This window comes from Telmatherina bonti, assembly GCF_933228915.1.
Source record: "Telmatherina bonti genome assembly, chromosome: 3".
NCBI lineage: Eukaryota > Metazoa > Chordata > Actinopteri > Atheriniformes > Telmatherinidae > Telmatherina > Telmatherina bonti.
The window spans coordinates 20,073,038-20,094,542 of NC_136621.1; the positions used below are offsets into that span (position 1 = coordinate 20,073,038).

Sequence of the window (21,505 nt, forward strand, 5' to 3'; positions counted from 1 at the left end):
ACAAAATTGACAAAAATGTAGAACTGGGAGGCGGGGGCGGTTGGGAGTGGATAATTGACCACTAGCGAACTTCCACCTGCCTTTAGCTAAAAGCCAACTAAGCTGTTGTTTCATCTGCAATTTTGAGCATGGTCACAAAATTGGTAAGACCATAAATAAAGCGTGTCAGCTAGCTTCATCACAAAGCAACAAGTCACTAATTCTTTTGAATGTATGTAAACCACTGGTATACTACAGTAAGGTAAAATGGAAGCAAAGTGATGTGTTTTTTTACGTAAATGATTTTCATTTGAGATGATATGGAAAGAAAAGGCAGAGCAACACTGTACCTTTAATAGAGGGCGTGGCTTTGACCTTAATACAGATACCTGTGCTGTTTCCCTGCCTGGCCAGGAGGAGGTGCTATTGAGTTGTTTTTGATTTGCACTATGAAACCCTAAATGCCTTTAGTTTCAAATGAATAGGTAAAACAGGCTATAAGAAATTCAAATTTGAGAGATTATATAAAAATAATTATAAAATCATGTGAAAAAAAATTATAACTAGTTGTTAAAGTAGAATGATGTAATTTATTTTTTTCTGCCTTGTCTACCCTGACTGCAAACCACTGATTATGTGTAAAGTTTTGGATGCAAGTTTTATGTGTAAAGCTTTGAACTTCTTGGTATTTGGTATCCAAAAGTTCTTCAATCTTTATCCACAAACCAATGATACATATGTATTTGACTGTTGTTTTTACTTCAGTTGCCACTTATATTATCCACAATTTCATCTAATTCACTAAAAATTAAATTACTGGTCACCTGCTGGGTCCTGCATTTATTTGAATTTTACTTTGACATGCAAAAACCCTCTAAAAGTGATTAGACGTCAACCTGAGAAGAGCTCAGAATGATTACTAAAAATTTCCGGGTCCATGCTTTTTAGTATTAGGAGAACCCATTTGAAAAGCCACATAATATCACAATCATTTTAAAAGTGTGATTCATTATTGAGTGACAGTGTAAAAAACAACAGTTCAATGTACTAGATAGTACAATATTGTTTTAAGACAAATACCTGAGGAAAGCCATACAATTTAAGTCAAGTTTTATATGACACAGTAGAGTACTATCAGTGCCACCCAAAAGGTTAATGAAGCATTGGGTAGTGTTTTTAGGGAGTTTAGAAATAGCAGTCAGAAATGGAAATGACAATTTCAAAATAATAAATTAAACACTACTTCCAGAGATTATTTTTAAAAACAATATTTTATTTGTATTTTATTGGTATTGTTATATACATGGCATATTTTGTGCTTTTTTATTATCAAGAATAAACCTTGAGGGAACAAATCAGAAAATTATACGGGAAATCAGGATTAAATTGTTCTTTTTTTTCAGACGGTTGTACCGAGAGATCTAAAAAACAAAGAGCAGGAGGGGCAAAAAAAGGCTGAAAACTAAATAGATAGGTAGATTGATAATAGTTCAGAGACACTTGTAGATGGTCCACTGAGGGTAGTGTGAATCTTCAGACTGTTATGTGCTTTTACCAACAGTAGCAAAGGCACCTGTGTATCGCTTTGTTTTACAAAACAAAACAAAAAAAAAAAAGATAAAGAGAACGCCTCAGGGCCTTATAGTAGTTGAGTCCATATGCAAACCACAAAAATCCATCCACAGTTTCTTCCAGGGGGATGTCTAACATACATATATGCTGATTTTATATTATTTTCAGCAATTCCAGACATTGGGTGCAAGGACAGCTAGCTGGAGGCAATTTACATTGAACTCCAAGAATGAAAAAAAAAATGCTTTGGAGCTTCTTCACTTTCTCTTGTTCGGCTTTCAGATATGTTGAATGGAAATGCAGTGTAACAATAGGGTGGAAGGTTTCATTTTATTTAAACATAGGAGGTCAGCAGGAGATAAAACAAATAGGATTCAGAAACGTCATCAAGATATGTCATTTGGTGAGTGAACGGTTAGTTGAAAGACAAGAGGGTAAGATGACATGTTACTGATAGTGAGGAAATAGAGGGAGGAGGTAAGAAAAGAGAGTTAGGATGTAAATATACTGCAGTTAAAGACAAACTAAACAGAAACAATAAAACAAATGACAGTGTTTGAGACAATAAGCCAGGTCAAGGCAAAAGGAGCTCATGATCTTTCAAAGATATGGGAGAAATAAAATGTCAGGATGAAGTTAAGTAACACTTCTGAAGCAGACTAAATGTCTTCAGAAGTCAGCTGATAGCACCTTCTAGCTGTGAAATTCTCATTGCTAAAATGTGTCTGTCTGCTATAAGCACCATTCTACACCTTCATTTGAACTGGTTTCTTGTTTTGTGTGTACGTGTGTTTTGTACAAAGTACTTCATAATGATAAACAATGTATATGAATACTAACCCAATGCAGCTAGGTGTATATACAGAATAAATTAACTGAAGTATGTTGAAAAAGAACGACAGCAGGATACGGGAAGATAAGGGAGTACATAACCACTTAGGAGAAAAAGATCAGGAAATGAATGCGCAAGAGGTCTGATTTGAAAAAAATGAGAGCAGAATAAATGAGTTATCAAAAGAAATTTAAATTCTTTGACAGGGAAAAGCTGGTGAATACAAAGATGAAGGTTATTTGCATTAGCTGTCTTTATCAAAGTAAGGGGTTATGGAAATTATAAATATGAGATGCGGGCTAGTGCAGAAGGGTTACATGTTTAGGTTGAATGACTGCAATGGAAGGGGGGAAGGCCTTTCTGGTATAGATTGGTCCGTTAGGTAGCCTTTGCTTCCCACAAGATGAAACAACTGTCTGATTTAGTTACAAGCTACCCATCGGGCTAAGCCAACATCTTCACTGATGTCTGACACCAAACCAATAAGTTAACCAGGAGTTCATGTACATGTTCTTTTGTAGTCCATAACCATGTATGCATGTCCTTACAAAAACAAGAGCACAGTTTCCTGGATGTTTTGGTCTCACTGTGTGGATACCATGCAACCCTCTGGAACAATCCCTTTTTGGCCTCCAGACACCATCGTGACAGCAGCTAAAAATGGGGAGAGATGACGGACGAAGTTCTCAGACTGTGTTTGCTCATTATGTCCATGAGTGGTTTTAGTATCAAATCACCTTTTGCATTTCATTGGGCCATCCATCTTCTACTAGCATTGACCACTCACCAGTCCTTATTAATTGGGTTGGTGACCTGGCAATAGTCTCACACAGCTTCCAGTTCATCTTGATTCAGTGCCTTTGCTGGCATTAGTATCGTTCTGTGCCACAGTCCTTGTTGATTTGGTCTGTTAGCAAACCATTAGCTTTCTGCCAAACTGTGATCCATGTTATGTAATTGCTGAACGTACATGTAATTCCCACCATGCTTCAGTTCATATTGATTCGGCTTGTTAGCTTGCATAAGCCTTTATCCAAGCCATAATCCATGTTGATTCAGTCTGTTGGCTAGCATTAGCTTCAACTCTATAGTCCAAATGTCCAGGGTGTATGTCCGCCTCCCATTTTCAGCTCCAGAGACAAAAATTACTGGTGGTTTGACAGGTAGAGCCTTTCTCAGCTGGGGACAGGTAGAGCTTTCCATTGGCACAGGCACACAACTCATACACAGTCTGTTTGGTGTAGGTAGTGCCTGCAGGGGCTCCTTCCAGTGGGTCCACAGCACTACCGAGGGGAATATTGCCCAGCTTGATAGTGTTGGCGTCTAGAAATATCTGTGAACATGAAAGAGAAACAATACAGGGTCAACAAGCATGTCATGAAAACTAATACATAGAACCTCATGTTTCAGCTGAAGGGCAGATACGTAACATTGGCTGTCCTGGTCTCCAAAATAACACACACAAGAAAAAGTGAAGTGGAGGAACTTGTAAAGAAATTAGGGAAAAAATGGCTGTGGGTAGAGGAAGAGAGAGCACAATGCTGTAGGCACTGACAATACTCTGGGGCTGACTTGTGTTGTCATCAAGACAGCTGAGATGGGAAGGAAATATCTATTTAGAACAAGTCTCTTTTGATGAAGAGTGGGAGTGAAGGAGGCAGAAGGCAAGTCAGGTGAAGAAGAAAATAAAAAATCAGTGGGAGAGGATCGAAGGAGAGATGAAGAGGTCGAATGGGAGGCACAAGGGTAAACATACATAGGAAACAACAACAAACTGTACACAACAAATTTTGGATATATGATACATGGCTATATTTACGCCCGTCCCCCCCGTCCCCTAAAAAAATCAATGCAAAGGAATGATAATATTTACTTTAAAAGTCTGATATAAAAGCATCTAATTAGTCTTAATAAAATGTTGGTGCTGGGATGACGGTACGGCTGAAATTAAAAACAAATACTTTCAGGACAGGAACATTTTTTTCTCTTATTTTGAGGTGAGATAATGTCGCCTCCTGCATGCTCAGAATAAGGGATTGGATCAACGTCAAACTTGGATGCAATCAGTTGGTTTTCCTTAACAAGGCTATTAATTATAAACTGACTCAAATTAGTGTGTTTGTAAAGTGCCCTGGGAGGACGTTGTTGTGATGTGGTGTTACACAAGTAAAGTGAATGGAATCAAATTTAATTGAACTGAATTGAACTGCTGAACAAACAGATCATAAGCTCAGGGTTTTGTAGTCTTGTCATGTTTAGTTCTGGTTTCCTGTCTTATTTTGTTATTTTTTTCCTTTATGTGATCCGTTTTGCTTTCTGCTCCCTCTCTTTATTTCCCCTGATTTAATTTAGCTAATCCACTCCACCTGTGACTTGTTAGTGTTCCCCAGAGTGTTTACACCACTCAGTTTAGCTCCTCTTTGCCAGTGTGTTGACTCACTCATGTCACGGCATGTCATGTCTTTTAGCTCAGATTAAATATTATTCTTGCCTTCCTTCTATTTCCTGCCTCGTTCAGCCTGCACTTGGATCCGCACCACTGAGCACACCCAGCATATTGACAGGTCGAACAGGCCACCAAAAGACCCAACGGGCTATCAGAATATTCTGACAAGGCTGCACCTTCTCCATCCATGGCTACTGTCCGTGAAGGATGCTCCACCTCCACCCTGGGCTCCTGCTTATATACCTGAAGGAGAAATGCTGCACCCTGGGTGTCCTTTGGCTTGTCGCTGTCCCTGCTCCTTCACCCCTGGGTGTCTGGTTGTCCACCGTTGTGGGCCCTGCCTCACCAGCCTATAATGGCCTATCCCCCCCAGACTACCCTCCGAGGTTGCCAGCCCTGTTGTTTTGGCCTCTTGGCTACTCTGTAGACATCTAGCTTCTGTCTGTACACCCTCCGATGCTGGAAAGTTTCTTTTGGCTTGGTTCATTTCATCAGATCATATCTATTTTTAGATTTTTAGCCCTGTCTGTTTGTCATTTTGGAATTAAGTATTTTTTACCTGAACCTGCCTGCATTTGGGTCCTTACCATTGCCATATCGTGTTATTATATAGCAACTTAATAAAGCTTAATACCAGAGAAAGCTATATTCATGGGAACATTGTAAAAAATAGTACAGTGTGAATGGATTTTTGTATAGAATTCCCACCAAAGGCATATAGGTAGGTTTGATTAAACAGAATTACACCTGTGTCATTACATAGTGACATGTTTTCTTACTGTCGGATCGTTTCTGGTTACATAAGATATTGGAGTAACTAATGAATAGATAGGTATTTTAATATCTCAAAAGAACTGGTTTGGGTGAAGTGCAAAGTAAGTGACAAAGTCACAGATGTTATCTGAGCTGGTTTTCATACAAATTACAATTGTTATTCAATCTTAGTTACTTTGAACTGCATCATGCAAGTATTTTCTCTAGTGTTAAATTAAATTCAGCCTCTTTCCCCCATTTCTCTCTTGTTTTCTATCATACAAACCCAAAGGCTGGATGGAAATTTCAATAGACATTTGCATCCTCATCATTCATGTTCTTCAAATTAGAAATGAGGAGAGGGGAAGTGGAAATGTGTTAGGAAAATAGCTTTGAGTTTTAAAAGGCTGGGAGAAGAGGGGAGAAGGAAGCCACAAAGGAAGGATGAAAGAGATGATGGAAGTTTTTTAAAGTTGGTGTAAAATAGCCCACATAAATAGAGGAAGATAAAATGAATTTGGGGAAAAAAGGGAAAGAGAAGAATGCGATATCCCAACAGTTAGAAGCCAATTAGTGGAAATAACGATTTCATATAGGCTGATAGGGCACATCCCCATACATATACTCATGCATACGTTGTTTTAAGTAGGACTTTTATTTAAAAGGAGTGCATCCTTTAGAATAATAGCATGAAGAATAATAGGCAACGAGCCTTATAAAACATTGATTCAAAACTAATCACATGTCCCAGTTGTCCTCTGAACTAATTTTTTGAGGAATTTTTTGGCAGAAATAAGTGATCTTATTTTTCCAAACAGTGACCTTGTAACGAGGACCCTGAAATTCCAAATCTTAAGATGTCTGCACCCAGGACAGTCTGTATTCCATTGTTGTCTTTCTTCAGTTAATTTATAATATATTTTGTGTTGAGTAGGTTTTTAGTGTAACTAGCAGAGTTGCCATCAATAATTATGTTATGGTGGAAAAACTCTCTTCAAAATATCTGGCTTATTAATTATCATCAAAATTAGTGCATATACTTGACAATAAAATTGTGATGTTCCAGTTTAAATGGTAATTTATAGATTCTCACGAAGAGGATACTTGTTTTTTCTGAGATGGGGCTGCTAAACGGCAACTACCTGGTAATGACATTGCCTACTCTTAACCACAAGGGATGAGACAACTGGAATGAACCATAAAGATGATGACATTCCTTTTAAACAAGATCTTAACTGGGTCTTTTGATTGAACTCCCAATCTTCTTTAAAAGAGATCTTTGGTGATTTGGACATATTAATGGTAAGGTGTTAAACCATCAGTTAACTTAATTAATTAATTAAATTAATTATGTGGTGCACACTTTGAATATTTGCAAAAAAAAAAAAATAAGGGTGGGTTACAAATAATAGCATTTATTGTTGTAATTTTTTAAAAAAAGAGACAGAAATAGTAACCAATATTGGTTCCTGTAACATTCAAGCTCATTTTCAGGTTTGATATCTCAGGTGAACAGGACTAAAAACAGGTATGGATATGCACAGGATGCAACGAAGACCTGTTCAGATTGAAACCTCATTCTCAGGAATGGATTAAATGCTCTTAATGTGAAATAAGGGGAAATGTTCAATTGTGTTCTTGTGTACCAAATCAATTTTTAATATGTTTTGCAAGTCATTGAAGGTGCACTCTACAAACAACAGAAGAGACGGACAATGTGTTGTCTTATCAGTGTTCAGTCAAGATCTCTGAAGGTATACGGGTGAATTAGCTTCTACGGAAGTAGACTGTTTTTAAGTCTTTAAATAACCTTGCCCCGCCCTACATCTCTGAGCTTCTACACATGTACTCTCCCTCCCGGGCCATCCGTTAAGCACATCAGCTGCTCCTGGAGGTCCTGAGGGTGTGGTGGAAGCTCAGAGGGGACAGGGCCTATTTGTGGTAGTAGCAGAGCTCTGTGGCGCTCTGCCGCTGCATGTCAGATAGACTTCTTCACTGGCCAGTTTTAAATCCTTTCTAAAAACCCAACTTTTTTCATTGTCATTTTACCCAGAATGAGTCTGCTTTTATTGCTTGTTTTTACTGTTTTTATTGTGTTGTCTTTTTTATTGTTTAATGTTTTAACATTTTAGTTATTTTATGTTCAGCACTGTGTTCAGCAGTTTCTGTCAGAAAGTGCTTTTATAAATAAAGTTAGCTTGGCTTAGCTTGGCTTGGCTTGGTAATGGAAGAGGGAACTCACATGTGGGAAGGCAGCATCAGCACTGATAGCCATCTGCAGATTTTAGGGTAAGATATTCTCCCATCCAGACAAAGATATTTTCAGTGAAGGCTTTGCATATTTTAGTTAGGTGATGCTATGAATAATAGTGCATCTGTTGCTACAACATGTAATATTACTATAGTACTGCGGAGCATTGTCATAAGGATATTTTGTGTACAAATTAGTACAGAGGTTGTCTTAACACAGACTAAATAGAAGAAACAAGCACCTTTCGTCATGCTAGCTGTGCCTTACACTGACAACAGATCAACAATAAAGTTCCATGAAATAATAGTGTCTAAATGTATATTGCCGTGACGTGTTCTGATCCAAGGGTCCAGATGGAACAAATACTCTAAGTGACCATGTTTAGGAATTTTTGTGTGATTACAGAAAATGTTTTAGAAGTCAACTCTGACCTTATTAATGGTTTTGATTTTACAGTTTTGAAGATTTGAGCAACTTCCTTACCACAAAGCTTTCATCCGAATAATTAATAAACAATAATTTATTCAGAATAATAATTAACCAAGCTGGCAGCCCCCCAGGAGGAGGAGACTTGGCCAGATCTTCCTGAGTCTTTAAATGGGGCATTCACACCAGGATAGTTCAGGGGACTTGATTAGGTGGGGATTTCCAGAATGTTTCACATCTTCACTTTCACACCTTTGGTTTGGTTTGTGTTCAAACATTTACTGATGTAAAATGACAGTTTATACATCATGCAGGCAGATATCTATTTAGAACAAGCAGGTCACATTTTTTTGTTTTTGTCTTTTTCTGTATTTGTGGACATGACTTTTCTTTCTTTTTTTTTTAACTGATCAGGCGCCTAGATTGCCTTCATTGTGATGCTCATTTCCAAATCTTGTGCTTATTGCGAGGGAAGTTCACATACATCTTAGCACAGCCTCTGAGATTATTTTCTGCTGTTGGCTGTGGGATTCAGGATCAGAGAGCACAGCTGAACCCAGGGATGGTGGATGATATCTGGCTTATGCGGCATTCTCCCAATCACACAAATAAAGCCCCCAAGCAGCAAACTTGGGGACTGTATGGATGTTGTCTTGTGGTTCAGTGTGATGTTATACAAATAAAAAAAAAAAAAAAAAATCTCAATAACAAGTTTTGCTTAAAACAAACCTTGACATTGGCTATATTTATTATCTTCATCTATTTTTTAATAGTAAAAAAATAAGACAAAACTACATTTATTGCAGTGTATATAAAAACTAATAAAAAAAAAAGCAATTCAGAAGGAGCATGCTGCGTTTAACAATTATGTAATGAGTTAACGTGCGGGTCATGTCGTGGGTTATACATATTCGGATTGGGACCAGATTTCCGTAGGTAGGTATTAAAAGGAGGGATGAGGCCACTGTAATGCTTTTTGGTGGGTTCAGTAGGGAAAAACTGGACCCCCAAATGACTCTGGTCTTTGTGTTCCGGTTCCTAATTTTACTGCTATGTGCGCAACATATGTTTTCTTAACACATGCTGCTGGCTTTGCTTTTAATCCTACCTAAACAATAATCTGCATGACTTCCTTCTTCTTCTGCATTCTTTATTGCAGTTGGCAGATGACTTTTTCGATTTAGTTGTAGGATAGTTAGTTTGCAAGACTCTTGTGCTTTCAAGTGCATAAGAGTTTGCTTCTTTGGTCCATATCAGATTGGGCTTGGTGTTCATACTGTGCCAAACAAATTGTACAACCCTTAGAAGCAGACCATGGTTTGTTTAACACAGAGCAAACAGCCACAGTGTGAACGTGCCTGAAACTAAACAGACCAGTATACTTTCACGTCTCAACACCCACAGGGAGACATTAAACAGATCACGTCTTTATCCTGACATTCCTTGCAGATAACATAGACTTGGTTTAACTACATTGAAGATGTGCCTTTATATACAGATTATTTACTTACAAATGTGAGCTCATGTTCATTTTCAAAATTAAAAATCTAATTTCTATTATCATGCAACACTCTCTCTGGATAACACTTGGAGAAACTTCTCTTCCTGAGATATTTGAAGACAAAGTTCTTATCTTTGTATGAACTTACTTCTGTGTCCATATTTTAATATTTCATTTAATAATATTAAAATCACAAGCTTATTTTTCCTGATTGCTAGGTCAACAGATGGCACAAATATCCAAGACGTGCGCAGTGTTTAATCAACTGACTATTTATTTCATGCCAATATTTTTATTTCTTGGTTTTATTAACTATTGTGCATTTATTCATCCTGTCTGAATACCTGATTAATGTTGTATGTACACATCACCTTTAAGGGTTCAACAATGTAGAATTTACACACACATTTGCAAATGTTTAAGTCTGATATTCTGATGAAGAGATCAGTACTTGTAACTCTAGACAGACCACTGATATGCAAAACAGGAATCTGAGCATAGTTAATCTCTGTTATGTTTTTAATTTATCAGGGACAACATTACGGTTCTGGAAGTACTGATTCTGATTCAGGGTAAGAACAGAACATTGTGAATCTGGAAAGAGGAGGGGGGGCTTAGATGACAATTACAAAGCAGGAAGTAGCATGGATGAGCTTATTATAAAGGAGCTTAAAGGTGAATACATGGCAACAGAAATGGAAGTGCATGGATTTCATAAGACAACACTGACAGCATAAGGAGTTCTTCTGAAGGACGTTGGATGGTCAGACAGATGGGTAGATGGAAAGAGGGGAAGAGGTAATTTGTTGTAGCTTAAGACTGGATTAGTGCTGACATTCACGCCAAATGAAAGTGTAGGTGTTAGGCTGACTTGTTTGTCATACATGAAGGTCTGAGTTTTATTGTGTGCATGTTTGAGAGCCGGTGTTTGTCTTCCCCATGACCCTGAATGAGAATAAGTTGGATAGAAAATAAAGGATGACTGAAATAACAAAGGCAAACAACAGTCAACTGTGTTTTGTTCTTTCAAATGAATGAATTTGTGTTGGTGTTTAATTTTAAATTTTTTTTACTGCAGGCAAACTGCAATGGATATTGTTATTTTAAGTGTTCCATGTGTTTTTTTTTTTGTTTTTTTTTAAAAAAAAAACATAATAAAGGAATAATGTATGTCGCTTATAATAATGTGTCCCTTAGAATAAATGTTGAGTTTGCATGTGCCTGAAAATGTGCATAAAGTACACATTTTTAATGTCTGAACCAATCTCTCTCCAACAGCAGTCTGGCAAGCTTGTGCTTCTGGCACCACAGAGTTGGGAAGCATGCGGGAAGTGGCAATTGTGGAGGGTCAAAACATTTTTCATGGATGATTTCCTTTGGCATTGCAAAGAAATGCAAAAAGGAAGATGGGTGAATTGTAAAAAAGAATGGGAAGGCAGTGGTGAAAAGACACGATTTTCATAGGATGAAAAGAGAAAGGAGGAAGACATCAAAGGATATAAAGAGGGTTAAAGTGTCTTTGGGAGCTGAAGAGAAAGATCATCACTGATATTGCTGAGGACTATTTTTTTAAAGTTGAAATGACTGCAGGAGAAGATAGGGAGAAGGAGAGAGCAACATATTGTCATGGGGAAAGAGGGAGAGGGAACTAGAGGATGAGGGTTTAAAAGGGTTCAGAAATGCAATAAAAAAAAAAAAAAGGGTAATAAGGCTTTTTCAAATAATTTTTCTCCAAATACTGTTGGTCACATTTCATTAACCAGAAATAACCTAAAACACATAGTGACTTTATAACATTTTTTAAAAAAAAAAATCATTCTCCTTTCACTTTGTCAAAGGGCACTGACAGCATTTTGCTATCATACCCAGATTCACATGCTCATGGGTACACCATGGGCAACACAGGGCTTAGTGTCTTGCCCAAGGACATTTTAACATCTGGACTGTTGGTATGTAACCATTAATCTTACAACAAGAGTATGCCTGGTCTACTTACTGGGTCAAATAGTCTCCCAGTTATTTTCACACATACACTGATTTTTCATTTGTCGTAATCTAAATATATATAAAAATATATATAAAAACATGCTGTTTTTCTCTCTTCTTTCCTCTTGACAAGATGCCATGACTGCACAATTTGACATTGCAAGGCAAAAACCTAGTCTGCACAAGTTCCATGGTCGCGGTCATAAAAATCTATACCTTCAAGACATTTCCTCCAAAATATGGAAACCAATGACTTTGGAAGCACTACAGGCTCCTTTTCCGGAACTCTCAATGTGCTCTATTGATGATTCATGTGTGTAGACTTTGTCTTCGATTGTTGTAGCATATCGTGCTTTAAATGGAAAAAAAATATTTTTGCCTGACTTGTGAGAGCACATAACCTCCCTCGAGTTATGGGAACACTAAAGTAACACATTGTAGATCTGAATGAATGACATATTTTTATTAAATACTTTGTTCTTTCCATAGTTAAATGTGCTGACAACAAAATCATACAAAAAATATCCATGAAAATCAAATGTATCAACCCCTGGAGGTCTGGATTTGGAGTTATACTCAAAATTAGAGTGGAAAAACACCATACAGGCTGATCCAACTTTGATGTAATGTCCTTTAAACAAGTGAAAATGAGGCTCAGTAGTGTGTGTGGACTCCGTGTGCCTGTACGCCTGGGCATGCTCCTGCTGAGCTGGCGGATGTTCTCCTGAGAGATCTCTTCCCAGACCAGGGCTAAAGCATCCGCCAACTCCTGGACAGTCTGTGGTGCAACTTGGTGTTGGTGGATGGAGCGAACCATGGTGTCCCAGATGTGCTAAATTAGATTTAGGTTTTGGGAACGGGCGGGACAGTCCATAACATCAATGCCTTCATGTTGCAGGAACTGCTGACACACTCCAGCCACATGAGGTTGTCTTGCATTAGGAGGAACCCAGGGCCAACCACACCAGCATAGGGTCCCACAAGGGGTCTGAGGATCTCATCTCGGTAACTAATGGCAGTCAGGCTACCTCTGGTGAGCACATGGAGGGCTGTGCGACCCTCCAAAGAAATGCCACCCCACACCATTACTGACCCACTGCCAAACCAGTCATGCTTGAGGATGTTGCAGGCAGCAGAACGTTCTCCATGGCATCTCCAGACTCTGTCATGTCTGTCACGTGTGCTCAGTGTGAACCTGGTTTCATCTGTGAAGAGCACAGGGCACCAGTGGCAAATTTGCCAATCTTGGTGTTCTCGGGCAAATGCCAAACGTCCTGCGTTGGGCTGCTTCCTGCGTTACGACAGTGTTGAGCTGTAAGCACAACCCCCATCTGTGAACGTCGGATCCTCATACCACCCTCATGGAGTCTGTTTCTGACTGTTTGAGCAGACACATGCACATTTGTGGCCTGCTGGCGCACATTTTGCAGGGCTCTGGCAGTGTTCCTCCTTGCACAAAGAAGGAGGTAGCGGTCCTGCTGCTGAGTTGTTGCCCTCCCACGGCCTCCTCCATGTCTCCTAAGGTACTGGTCTGTCTCCTGGTAGGGCCTCCATGCACTGGACACGACGCTGACAGAAGCAGCAAACCTTCTTGCCACATCTCTCATTGATGTGCCATCCTGGATAAGCAGTACTACCTGAGCCCCTTGTGTGGGTTGTAGACTCCGTCTCATGCCACCACTAGAGCAAAAGCACTGCCAGCATTCATAACCAAAACATCAGCCAGAAAGCATCGGAACTGAGAAGTGGTCTGTGGTCACCACCTGCAGAACCACTCCTTTATTGGGTGTGTCTTGCCAATTGCCTATAATTTCCACCTGTTGTCTATTCAATTTGCACAACAGTTTGTGAAATTGATTGTCAATCAGTGTTGCTTCCTAAGTGGACAGTTTGATTTCACAGAAGTGTGGTTGACTTGAAGTCACATTGTGTTGTTTAAATGTTCCCTTTATTTTTTTGAGCAGTGTGTATATGTATTAACTTGGATCTTTAAAATGTAAAATCGGTCATCTGTCATCTTCCATAAGGCTTTGCAACAGAGATCTGAACTGAATTTATATCTTAATCCGTGCACTTCATTATTAGTACTGTTGGTCTTTTTTTTTTTTTTTTTTTTTTTTACAATTTTTAGTAGATATTTTTTATTTTTTTATATATATTTTATTCAGAGGTGTCAATGACTGTGTGCTTGGTTTTTATTCCCTATCTATCTATCTATCTATCTATCTATCTATCTATCTATCTATCTATCTATCTATCTATCTATCTATCTATCTTTAATGCCCAGCAGAAAATTGAACAAGCATAACTCCCAAAGTCTAACTCTACCGACTCCTTCCATGAGGATTGCCAGAAATGGAAATAGCCAAGAAAATGTTGACTTTAAAGTCTTTAAGTGAGAGGTTGGAGGTGATGAGGAGTGAGGGAGGAGTGGTACAATGGAGGTTAAAAGGACAATGAGAGAAGTATTTCGGCGCACACACTCAGAGTATTTTCCCACACAAATGCACACACAGTTCAACCCTTCTGAACCTGTCCAGTCTTGGCTAACCTCGCCTCCCTTTCTTCTTTTCTTTTCACTTTTGCTCTCCTCGTACTCACACATGGAACAAACACATACCCCAATGACACAAATAGGTGGGTGGCTGTGAAGCCATCCGAGTGTATTACACAGACCATTAGGCTTGTTGAATGGACAGACGCTGGAATGGGAGCTGACAATGGACTAAATGACAGGGGCTGGAAAGAGCCTGAGAATGTAGCTGCCCACATATAGTGTACACACACAGACCAGACATGCAGTCACAGACAAAAACATTCATGCAGAAAGGGAAAAAAAGAGACCAAAACTGATGCAAATACAGTACAACAACACATAGAAAGGGATGTCGCCATGACAGATAAAGACAGATAATAGAGAACAGACAAATCTTTCACAGATCAAGAGACTGAGGCAGAGTTGCATCAGACTGACAGTCAGTCTGACAGACATACATCTAGCACAATTGCCTTAGGGAATGAGAAGCGTATGCTAATAAATTTTCCAACATGAATCACACCTTTTGAAAAGCATCCACATCTTCCAGCTATTGGAAGGTATCTGCACATCTGTTGCAGTATCTGCTGCTTATGAACACATATGTTTAGACTAAGCCTCAAAACGTGGAGTTGGATGATGAAAACAAGTTTTGGAAGAAAAAAGGAAGACTCTGGAAATTGAAAGAGAAGGGCAGCTGCTTTAGTCAGCTCTGAGTTACATAATGTGTGTGTATGTGAGTATGCACACATTCTTTTGTATGCCTGTGTTCTTTGATAGTTTAGGTTTCCGGAATGTAGATTAGCATGCTTACATGAGGGCACCTGGTGTATAGAGGAGTGAGTGTGAACCTAATGATACAGGAGGAATATATGCAATTTTGAGTACTTATTTTTTGTAATGATTTTCATATACTCTAGACACGCATACTCATTAGCATGGGAAAGTACAACAGGGGGTTACCTCCTGCCAGTATTTTAATTTATCCAACATTTTGTCTTCCCCAAAAGTAAAATAACAAGCAATGAAAAAAAAGAAAAAGCTGGTCCCAGTTTACCAGCCTATAACACCTCCAGGCTATGACATCTTAATAAATCCCTGGATTGTGTTAGCATTCACCTTTGTGAAAAGTTCACATGTAACCAGATTTCACTTTACTGGAGTTTCATTTCACTGATAGGTATGCACTGAAATATACTATGCTGCAAATAGAATTTTCAGGCTCTTCATTTTATCCTTCTCATTCAGGGAATATGTCACTTTGACATAAAGTGACAAAACAAACAAATAAATACCACAAGGTCCAGCTTCAGGATCAACTGATGTCTTTAACACTGATCTTCTTCTATCTCTTTTAGATAAATAATTAAATTCTAGATAGTGGTATAACTCGGACACTTGTAAAATGTAAAATGATATGGTTAAACATTCATAATACATTTCATGAAGCACTACTTTCATAAAACCATAAAGATATTTCTCTCAAAACATAAAAGAAAACATTTTCTTTCACCCATTAATTTTGATATATTTTGAGTTTGATCCTCAAGAACTTTGCCAGGTTTTGTACAATCTCTGAGCTGCACTTTGTGTCAATAAGCCACATTTGAAATAAACTTTTTTTTAAATCAAACAATCAAGTTTCCAGTGTTCTTAAAGTATGGCTGCTTTATCAAAATGAAAATTAAACACTATCTAATACCCCCCATAAATGGATAGATAGATAGATAGATAGATAGATAGATAGATAGATAGATAGATAGATAGATAGATAGATAGATAGATAGATAGATAGATAGATAGATAGATAGATGATCAATCGATCGATTGATCGATCGATACAAATGATGTCTGATCAACCTGGTTAAGAAAAAAATCTTTACTCCTGGCTAACATTGTAAAAATGTGTGAAATGATCAATTTTATTAATTATTAACTTACATCCGGTTGAGTACTGCAGGATAATTGGTTTCAATTCAAATGTAGAAGCTCTGACTTTGCCTTCAGATACAGCAGCAGTTCTCAGTATATTAAACCTCTTAAACTCACTGTCAGGTCTATTACCTGACACTGAATGCATCTGACAAACAGCTCTTATGCTGCATTCACTTCCACTCACACAGCTACATCTGAAAACTTTTATTGAACTTTCAATAACATAAGGGATAATGACTCCTCAAATGTATTCATCTCTGTTTTACTGAACACAAAGGCAAATTGGTTTCCCCCTAGGGAATAATAATCCTGAATTCCTGATGATCTTTGTTAGTTTTTCTGTTAGCGTCTAGCTAGTGCTGGCTGTACTGATTATCATACACACTATACACTTTGTGATCTGGTCTTGAGTCTCTAATGCAAATAAACAACTGAAGTTAATTTGAGAATCTTGTTTGGTGATCATTGTAAACATTGATAGATTTTGCAAAAGAACACCAAGGAGCAGAATAAGATGACTACCTTGTAAAAGGTTTGCATATGCTACCTGACTACATATACACCACCACTAAAATGTTAGGATACACTGACTGGTACTGGTAGTGTATGTTACCAACAGTATTTTATATCCAATAACTCCCTATCAGATCTGGTTTCTAAAAGTCTTATTTTTCTATCAACCCCCTTCACCCTCTGCTATCTACTATCCTAATGTGTGAACTGTCTGACCTTTTTGCTTTCATTTTCTCCTTGTCTCCTGCCAAGCTGTTTTTTGGGTGACTTCAATATCTGTGTTGACCCCAATAGCTTTTTATCTGCCAGTGAACTCTGTCACTATCGGACTGTCTCAGCATACCAAAAGTCCCTCACATCTAAGGTCTGATCTGCCAATACAACTCTTTCCTAACTGAATTTCCTGGCTGTTTCTTACAATCTTGCTAACTTACTCTTTCTTCCTGTCCCTCTGCCCAGACTGCACACAGGAGCAATAACCCCTCTCAATAACCCCTGGCTGCAGCCTGGAGAATGGGGCGGGGTTGGATATTGGGTGGAGTTGGATGTCAAACGGGCGTGGTTGGATGTTAAATGGGGGTGGTTAGACGGGCAATGGGTGTTAGGGTTAGGGATAGGGTTCACAATGGCCACCAATCCAAATGTTGAGGGGGCAGGGTTGGACAGGGTTGGTCCAATATCCAAGCCCAACCTCATACTCCAGTCTGCAGCCAAGACCTGCAGCCAAGACCCTCTCCACAGGAGCACAAAGGCTTTCAATGTATTAGCCATGGTCAACCAAATAGTCATAAAGGTTCATTCAACACCATAATAGATGGGCTTGTTGAAATATTGTTAAGGCATAGTCACATTGCTGCTGTTTGGTCTTCCTTAAACAAACTGTGGTCCACTTTCTGGTATAGTACGGTTCATTTGGCACAGTATGAGCACCAATCACACTTTGGTGTAGACCAAAGAAGCGGACTCTAGTCTGGTTAAAAACTGAGGGCTCTCGGTCCACTTGCAAATAGACTATCCCATGACCAAGCAGAAAGTCATTATACCAGCTGAAATAAAGCATCAAGAAGAAAGTAGCGATGCAGATAATTGTTTGGTGAGAAGGAAAAACAAAGCCAACAGCATGTGTTCCAAGAATGTATTTTCGACACACTGCAGTAAATTTAGGAACCCAGACCAGAGTCTCGCATGGACCACAGAGTCCATTATGATGACCAAACCCACCCCATTGATATCTCCTATTGATGTGCGGGGCCGACCCCGCACATCAACACTTAAACAACTTGGAAATCCATTCCTATCTGTTCTTCATTATGTTTCTTTTTTGTATTATTTCAGATATTTAATGTGACTGTTGTTTTTTCATTGTTTTCATATACAATAAAAAGGAAAATACAACAGTAAATATATTTGAAGGTTTATATTAAGCATAACTTGATCTTAAGAATGTTTTTAACTCACATTACATCCCAATGAACCAGTAGACCACCTTCCTGGGGATTCTTATTTTGCTACTTGGGGGTTTTATTCATTTGATTGAGAGAATGCTGAATAAAGTAGATTCATCCCTAGGTTTTGCAGTGTTCTCTGATCCTGAATCACAGAACAAGCAGAAGAAAATAAACTCACAGGGAAATATTTTTTGCAGTAAGCGCAAGTTTTGGAAATGCTCTTGAATGACTGCACAATAAAGGTGACCCTGGAACCGGATCAGTAAATCACTTATCATGTCTACAATAATAAAAAAGAAAAGAAGGAAGAATGAAAAAAATAATAATCCTGCAACGCCCTCGCATTAAATATTTGCCTGCGGGTTATTTATTCTATGTATTTTTAACTGCAAAACTGTGTTTTTGTGGGTATATCATCCTATAGTTGTTTAAATATGTGACATTTTCCAGGCAGTGTGGTTCACTTGAGTTAAGCACAGTTTGAACATCAACCAAACCAAATGAAGGGCTAACATTTTTCAAAAATGCCCAATTGGATCAAGTCATGTATACTCCTGGTGAATGCCATCCTACCAGATTACAATTGTTGATACCAGCATAAGCTCTACCTGGTATCACGTATCCATAAAAAAGTGAGACTGAAATATTTTTAAACAAAAAGAAACATGTGTATCTGTGTTTAAGTGTGTGTGTCTATGCGTGTATGTGTATGTGGTGGTGGTGGTGGTCTTGGTTGGGAGAGGGTTCAAATGTGAGTCTTTATTTTGTTCCTTCATCTTCTGTCAAGCTCTTCCAGGTGGGATTAAGCTCTAATGAATATGGAAGAAAAAAGTTCCAGGAGGGCAACATGTGTTTGAGCACTTAGTTTGTTGGACTCAGCAATGGACCATCAACAATAATAACTACAGGAAAATGAATTTTGGGGCCTGATTTTGTGAAATTTCTTTTTGTATTTTTGTTTTGCTAACCACTTTAAAACATTGGAAGGAAACTAAATGAGAAGAACTGAAGGCACTGCGAGAAAGAATGAATGTAGAACAGAAAGAAATACAGGCAACACGGGGAGGGAGAATTGGAGTAGATAATAATAAAGAAAAGAAATCCAGCACAAGTGCATGAATCCTGAGAGGATCTGTCAGTTCTTGTTGACTTTGATTTTAATGGAAGCCAGTGCTACCGTACCTCTAACCCATTTGGCCCTAATTTCACCGCTGCTTTCCAAACTTTTTAAACTTTAATGGCCCCTTCTTAAGTGCCAGCTGCTGACAACATTGATTTGGCTTTAAGCCTTGCTGTCCTGTGTGCCTTTATTTTCTTCTGCAAAATCGACAGAAACATCTATTTTCTGCCATCCTTCTCTGCTTCTCATCAGTTCCATTCTTTTTTTTTTAATCCTGCCTTCATTTGCTCTTTTCTGTTCAAATGATAGTATGCTACAATAATGATATATAAATATACAGGCATTTAAGCAAGTAAACCCCTCCAATGTTGTTTGCATGGACTGATGCATTGGTGTTGCTGTTACAATTGCATACAGAAAGGCATCGTGATTATGGGCAATACTGTGGGCAAATCTGTTAGATCTCTTATGCCAAGTGAACCCTGCTGAACTTCCAAAGATCCGAAGGCTCTTAAGATCTTTGTAACACTCATGTTATTTTAGATCAAAGAACTAAATAAAAGTCTTTTTCCTGGGAATTTCCTATTAAAAATCAATCACAGATTCTAAACTGTCAATTGACTGATTAGTCAATGGTTTCTTACATAAACAATGTTAATTTAAACATGAGAGTTTCTGTGTAGTACCACAGAAGGTTATGTGGAATTCAAAAGTTATTTAATAAGGCAGTAACAGGACACTATGATGCAGGGTTTAGTTTCACTGGCATGCTGCTAATGGTCATGTGTTGCGATGTGAAATAAACCATGTTATGATGTAGGTTTGCATCCATACATAGGGAGATAGGGATGATTTTACCATTAGAGCTTGTAACTCAAGAAATCATTGGCTAAAAAAACATGTTTTATGGTTCTGCCTGAGCGGTTTTAAAAAAAAACTAGCAGTGTTCTTAAAAAAAACTAGCAGTGTTCATATCAGGAGTAGTAAAATGGAACAACTTTAGCTAGTGTCATCTTGAAAGGTAAAATACCATTTTGAAAAGACAGGTTGGAGACCTACATTAAAGGGTTTTACACTACCTGTCATGCCCTGCCTTCCTGACTCCGCTTGCCCTCACTTGGTTTGTTCTCCCCCTCCAACCACAGCTGCACCTGGTCACCCTGATGTACACACACCTGTCCATAATCACCAGCATTTCCTTTAAAATCCAGTTCACTCCTCCACAGCAATCACCAGTTTGTCATTGTACTCCTGTCTCCATTTTCCTCCTGAACCTTTTTTTTTTATTTTATTTTTTTTATTATAAACAACTTTGGATCATTTCAACCTTTGCAGTGAGGGTCCTTCATCCAAACCTTGACAATACCATCAATCACAGCCATCACTGTTACTATGCCAACACCATCCCAGTCAATACTGGCTTTGTTGTTAAATGAATTGAAAATGTAATGAATTTAATTTTATTATTCTAGTAATTTGTTAATGTTTTCCTTCTTTTTTACCCATTACTTTGGAGATATTTGAATCATGTCACAAATACAACAAGTTCAGTGCATTTGAAGGTAACTGTGGAGGGGGTTAAATCCCTGGAGCTGTCTTGTTTTTATTACAGCTTTGAGTTTTTCAGGTTATGTCTCCATCATTCTTAGGTTTTGTCCAATATCCCAGACCCAGCTAAAGAAAACAACCTCATGGGATAATGCTGTCCCCACCATACTTCACTGCTGAGATGATGCTCTTAGGGTAATGACAGAAGCTTGGTTTGTATAACAGACAACATATTTCAAGATGGGAAAAGAAAATGTAAAATTTAACTTTGAAGATTCCATTGGATCACACTGTTTTTGGTCAGTCTTAATTTAATGGGTTTTTTTTTTTTTTTTGGTTTTTTTTTAGTAATAGATTGTTTAAAGCTAGGCTAGGTAATGTTAGGGAGCTAGCAAGATTTAAAATTGGCACCCTGTTTAGGCTCCTCCCACTCCGATCAATAATCTGTTTGAGACACACAATCCAAGGCTTTTTTATTAGCAGCCTTTTCCCTTAACAATTTTCTCTTTCTCAGCTGTTTAGCCGGAGGAGGCAAATAAACTGATCCGGGTCTGGGAAATCCCTTCTGCATTTGTATTGTTTGCCTTCTGAGTTTCTTCTTCACTACTTTCCATTTTCATCATAACACGCTATATATATATATATGCAAGGTGTGGCTA

At 38.3% G+C, this 21,505-nt stretch overlaps 1 protein-coding gene across 2 annotated transcripts in view; it reads right to left on the reverse strand.

The window, feature by feature from the left end:
- Positions 1-3,509: 3,509 nt before the first annotated feature.
- LOC306774672 (zeta-sarcoglycan-like) overlaps positions 3,510-21,505 on the reverse strand; it is a gene marked incomplete at both ends in the record, with an annotated part of 384,198 nt that continues 366,202 nt past the window's right edge. For both annotated transcript variants that reach the window (XM_079264816.1, XM_079264815.1), the window contains one exon: positions 3,510-3,716. In XM_079264816.1, coding sequence (XP_079120942.1) covers positions 3,510-3,716 — 207 coding nt within the window. The remainder of the gene's footprint in view (positions 3,717-21,505) is intronic.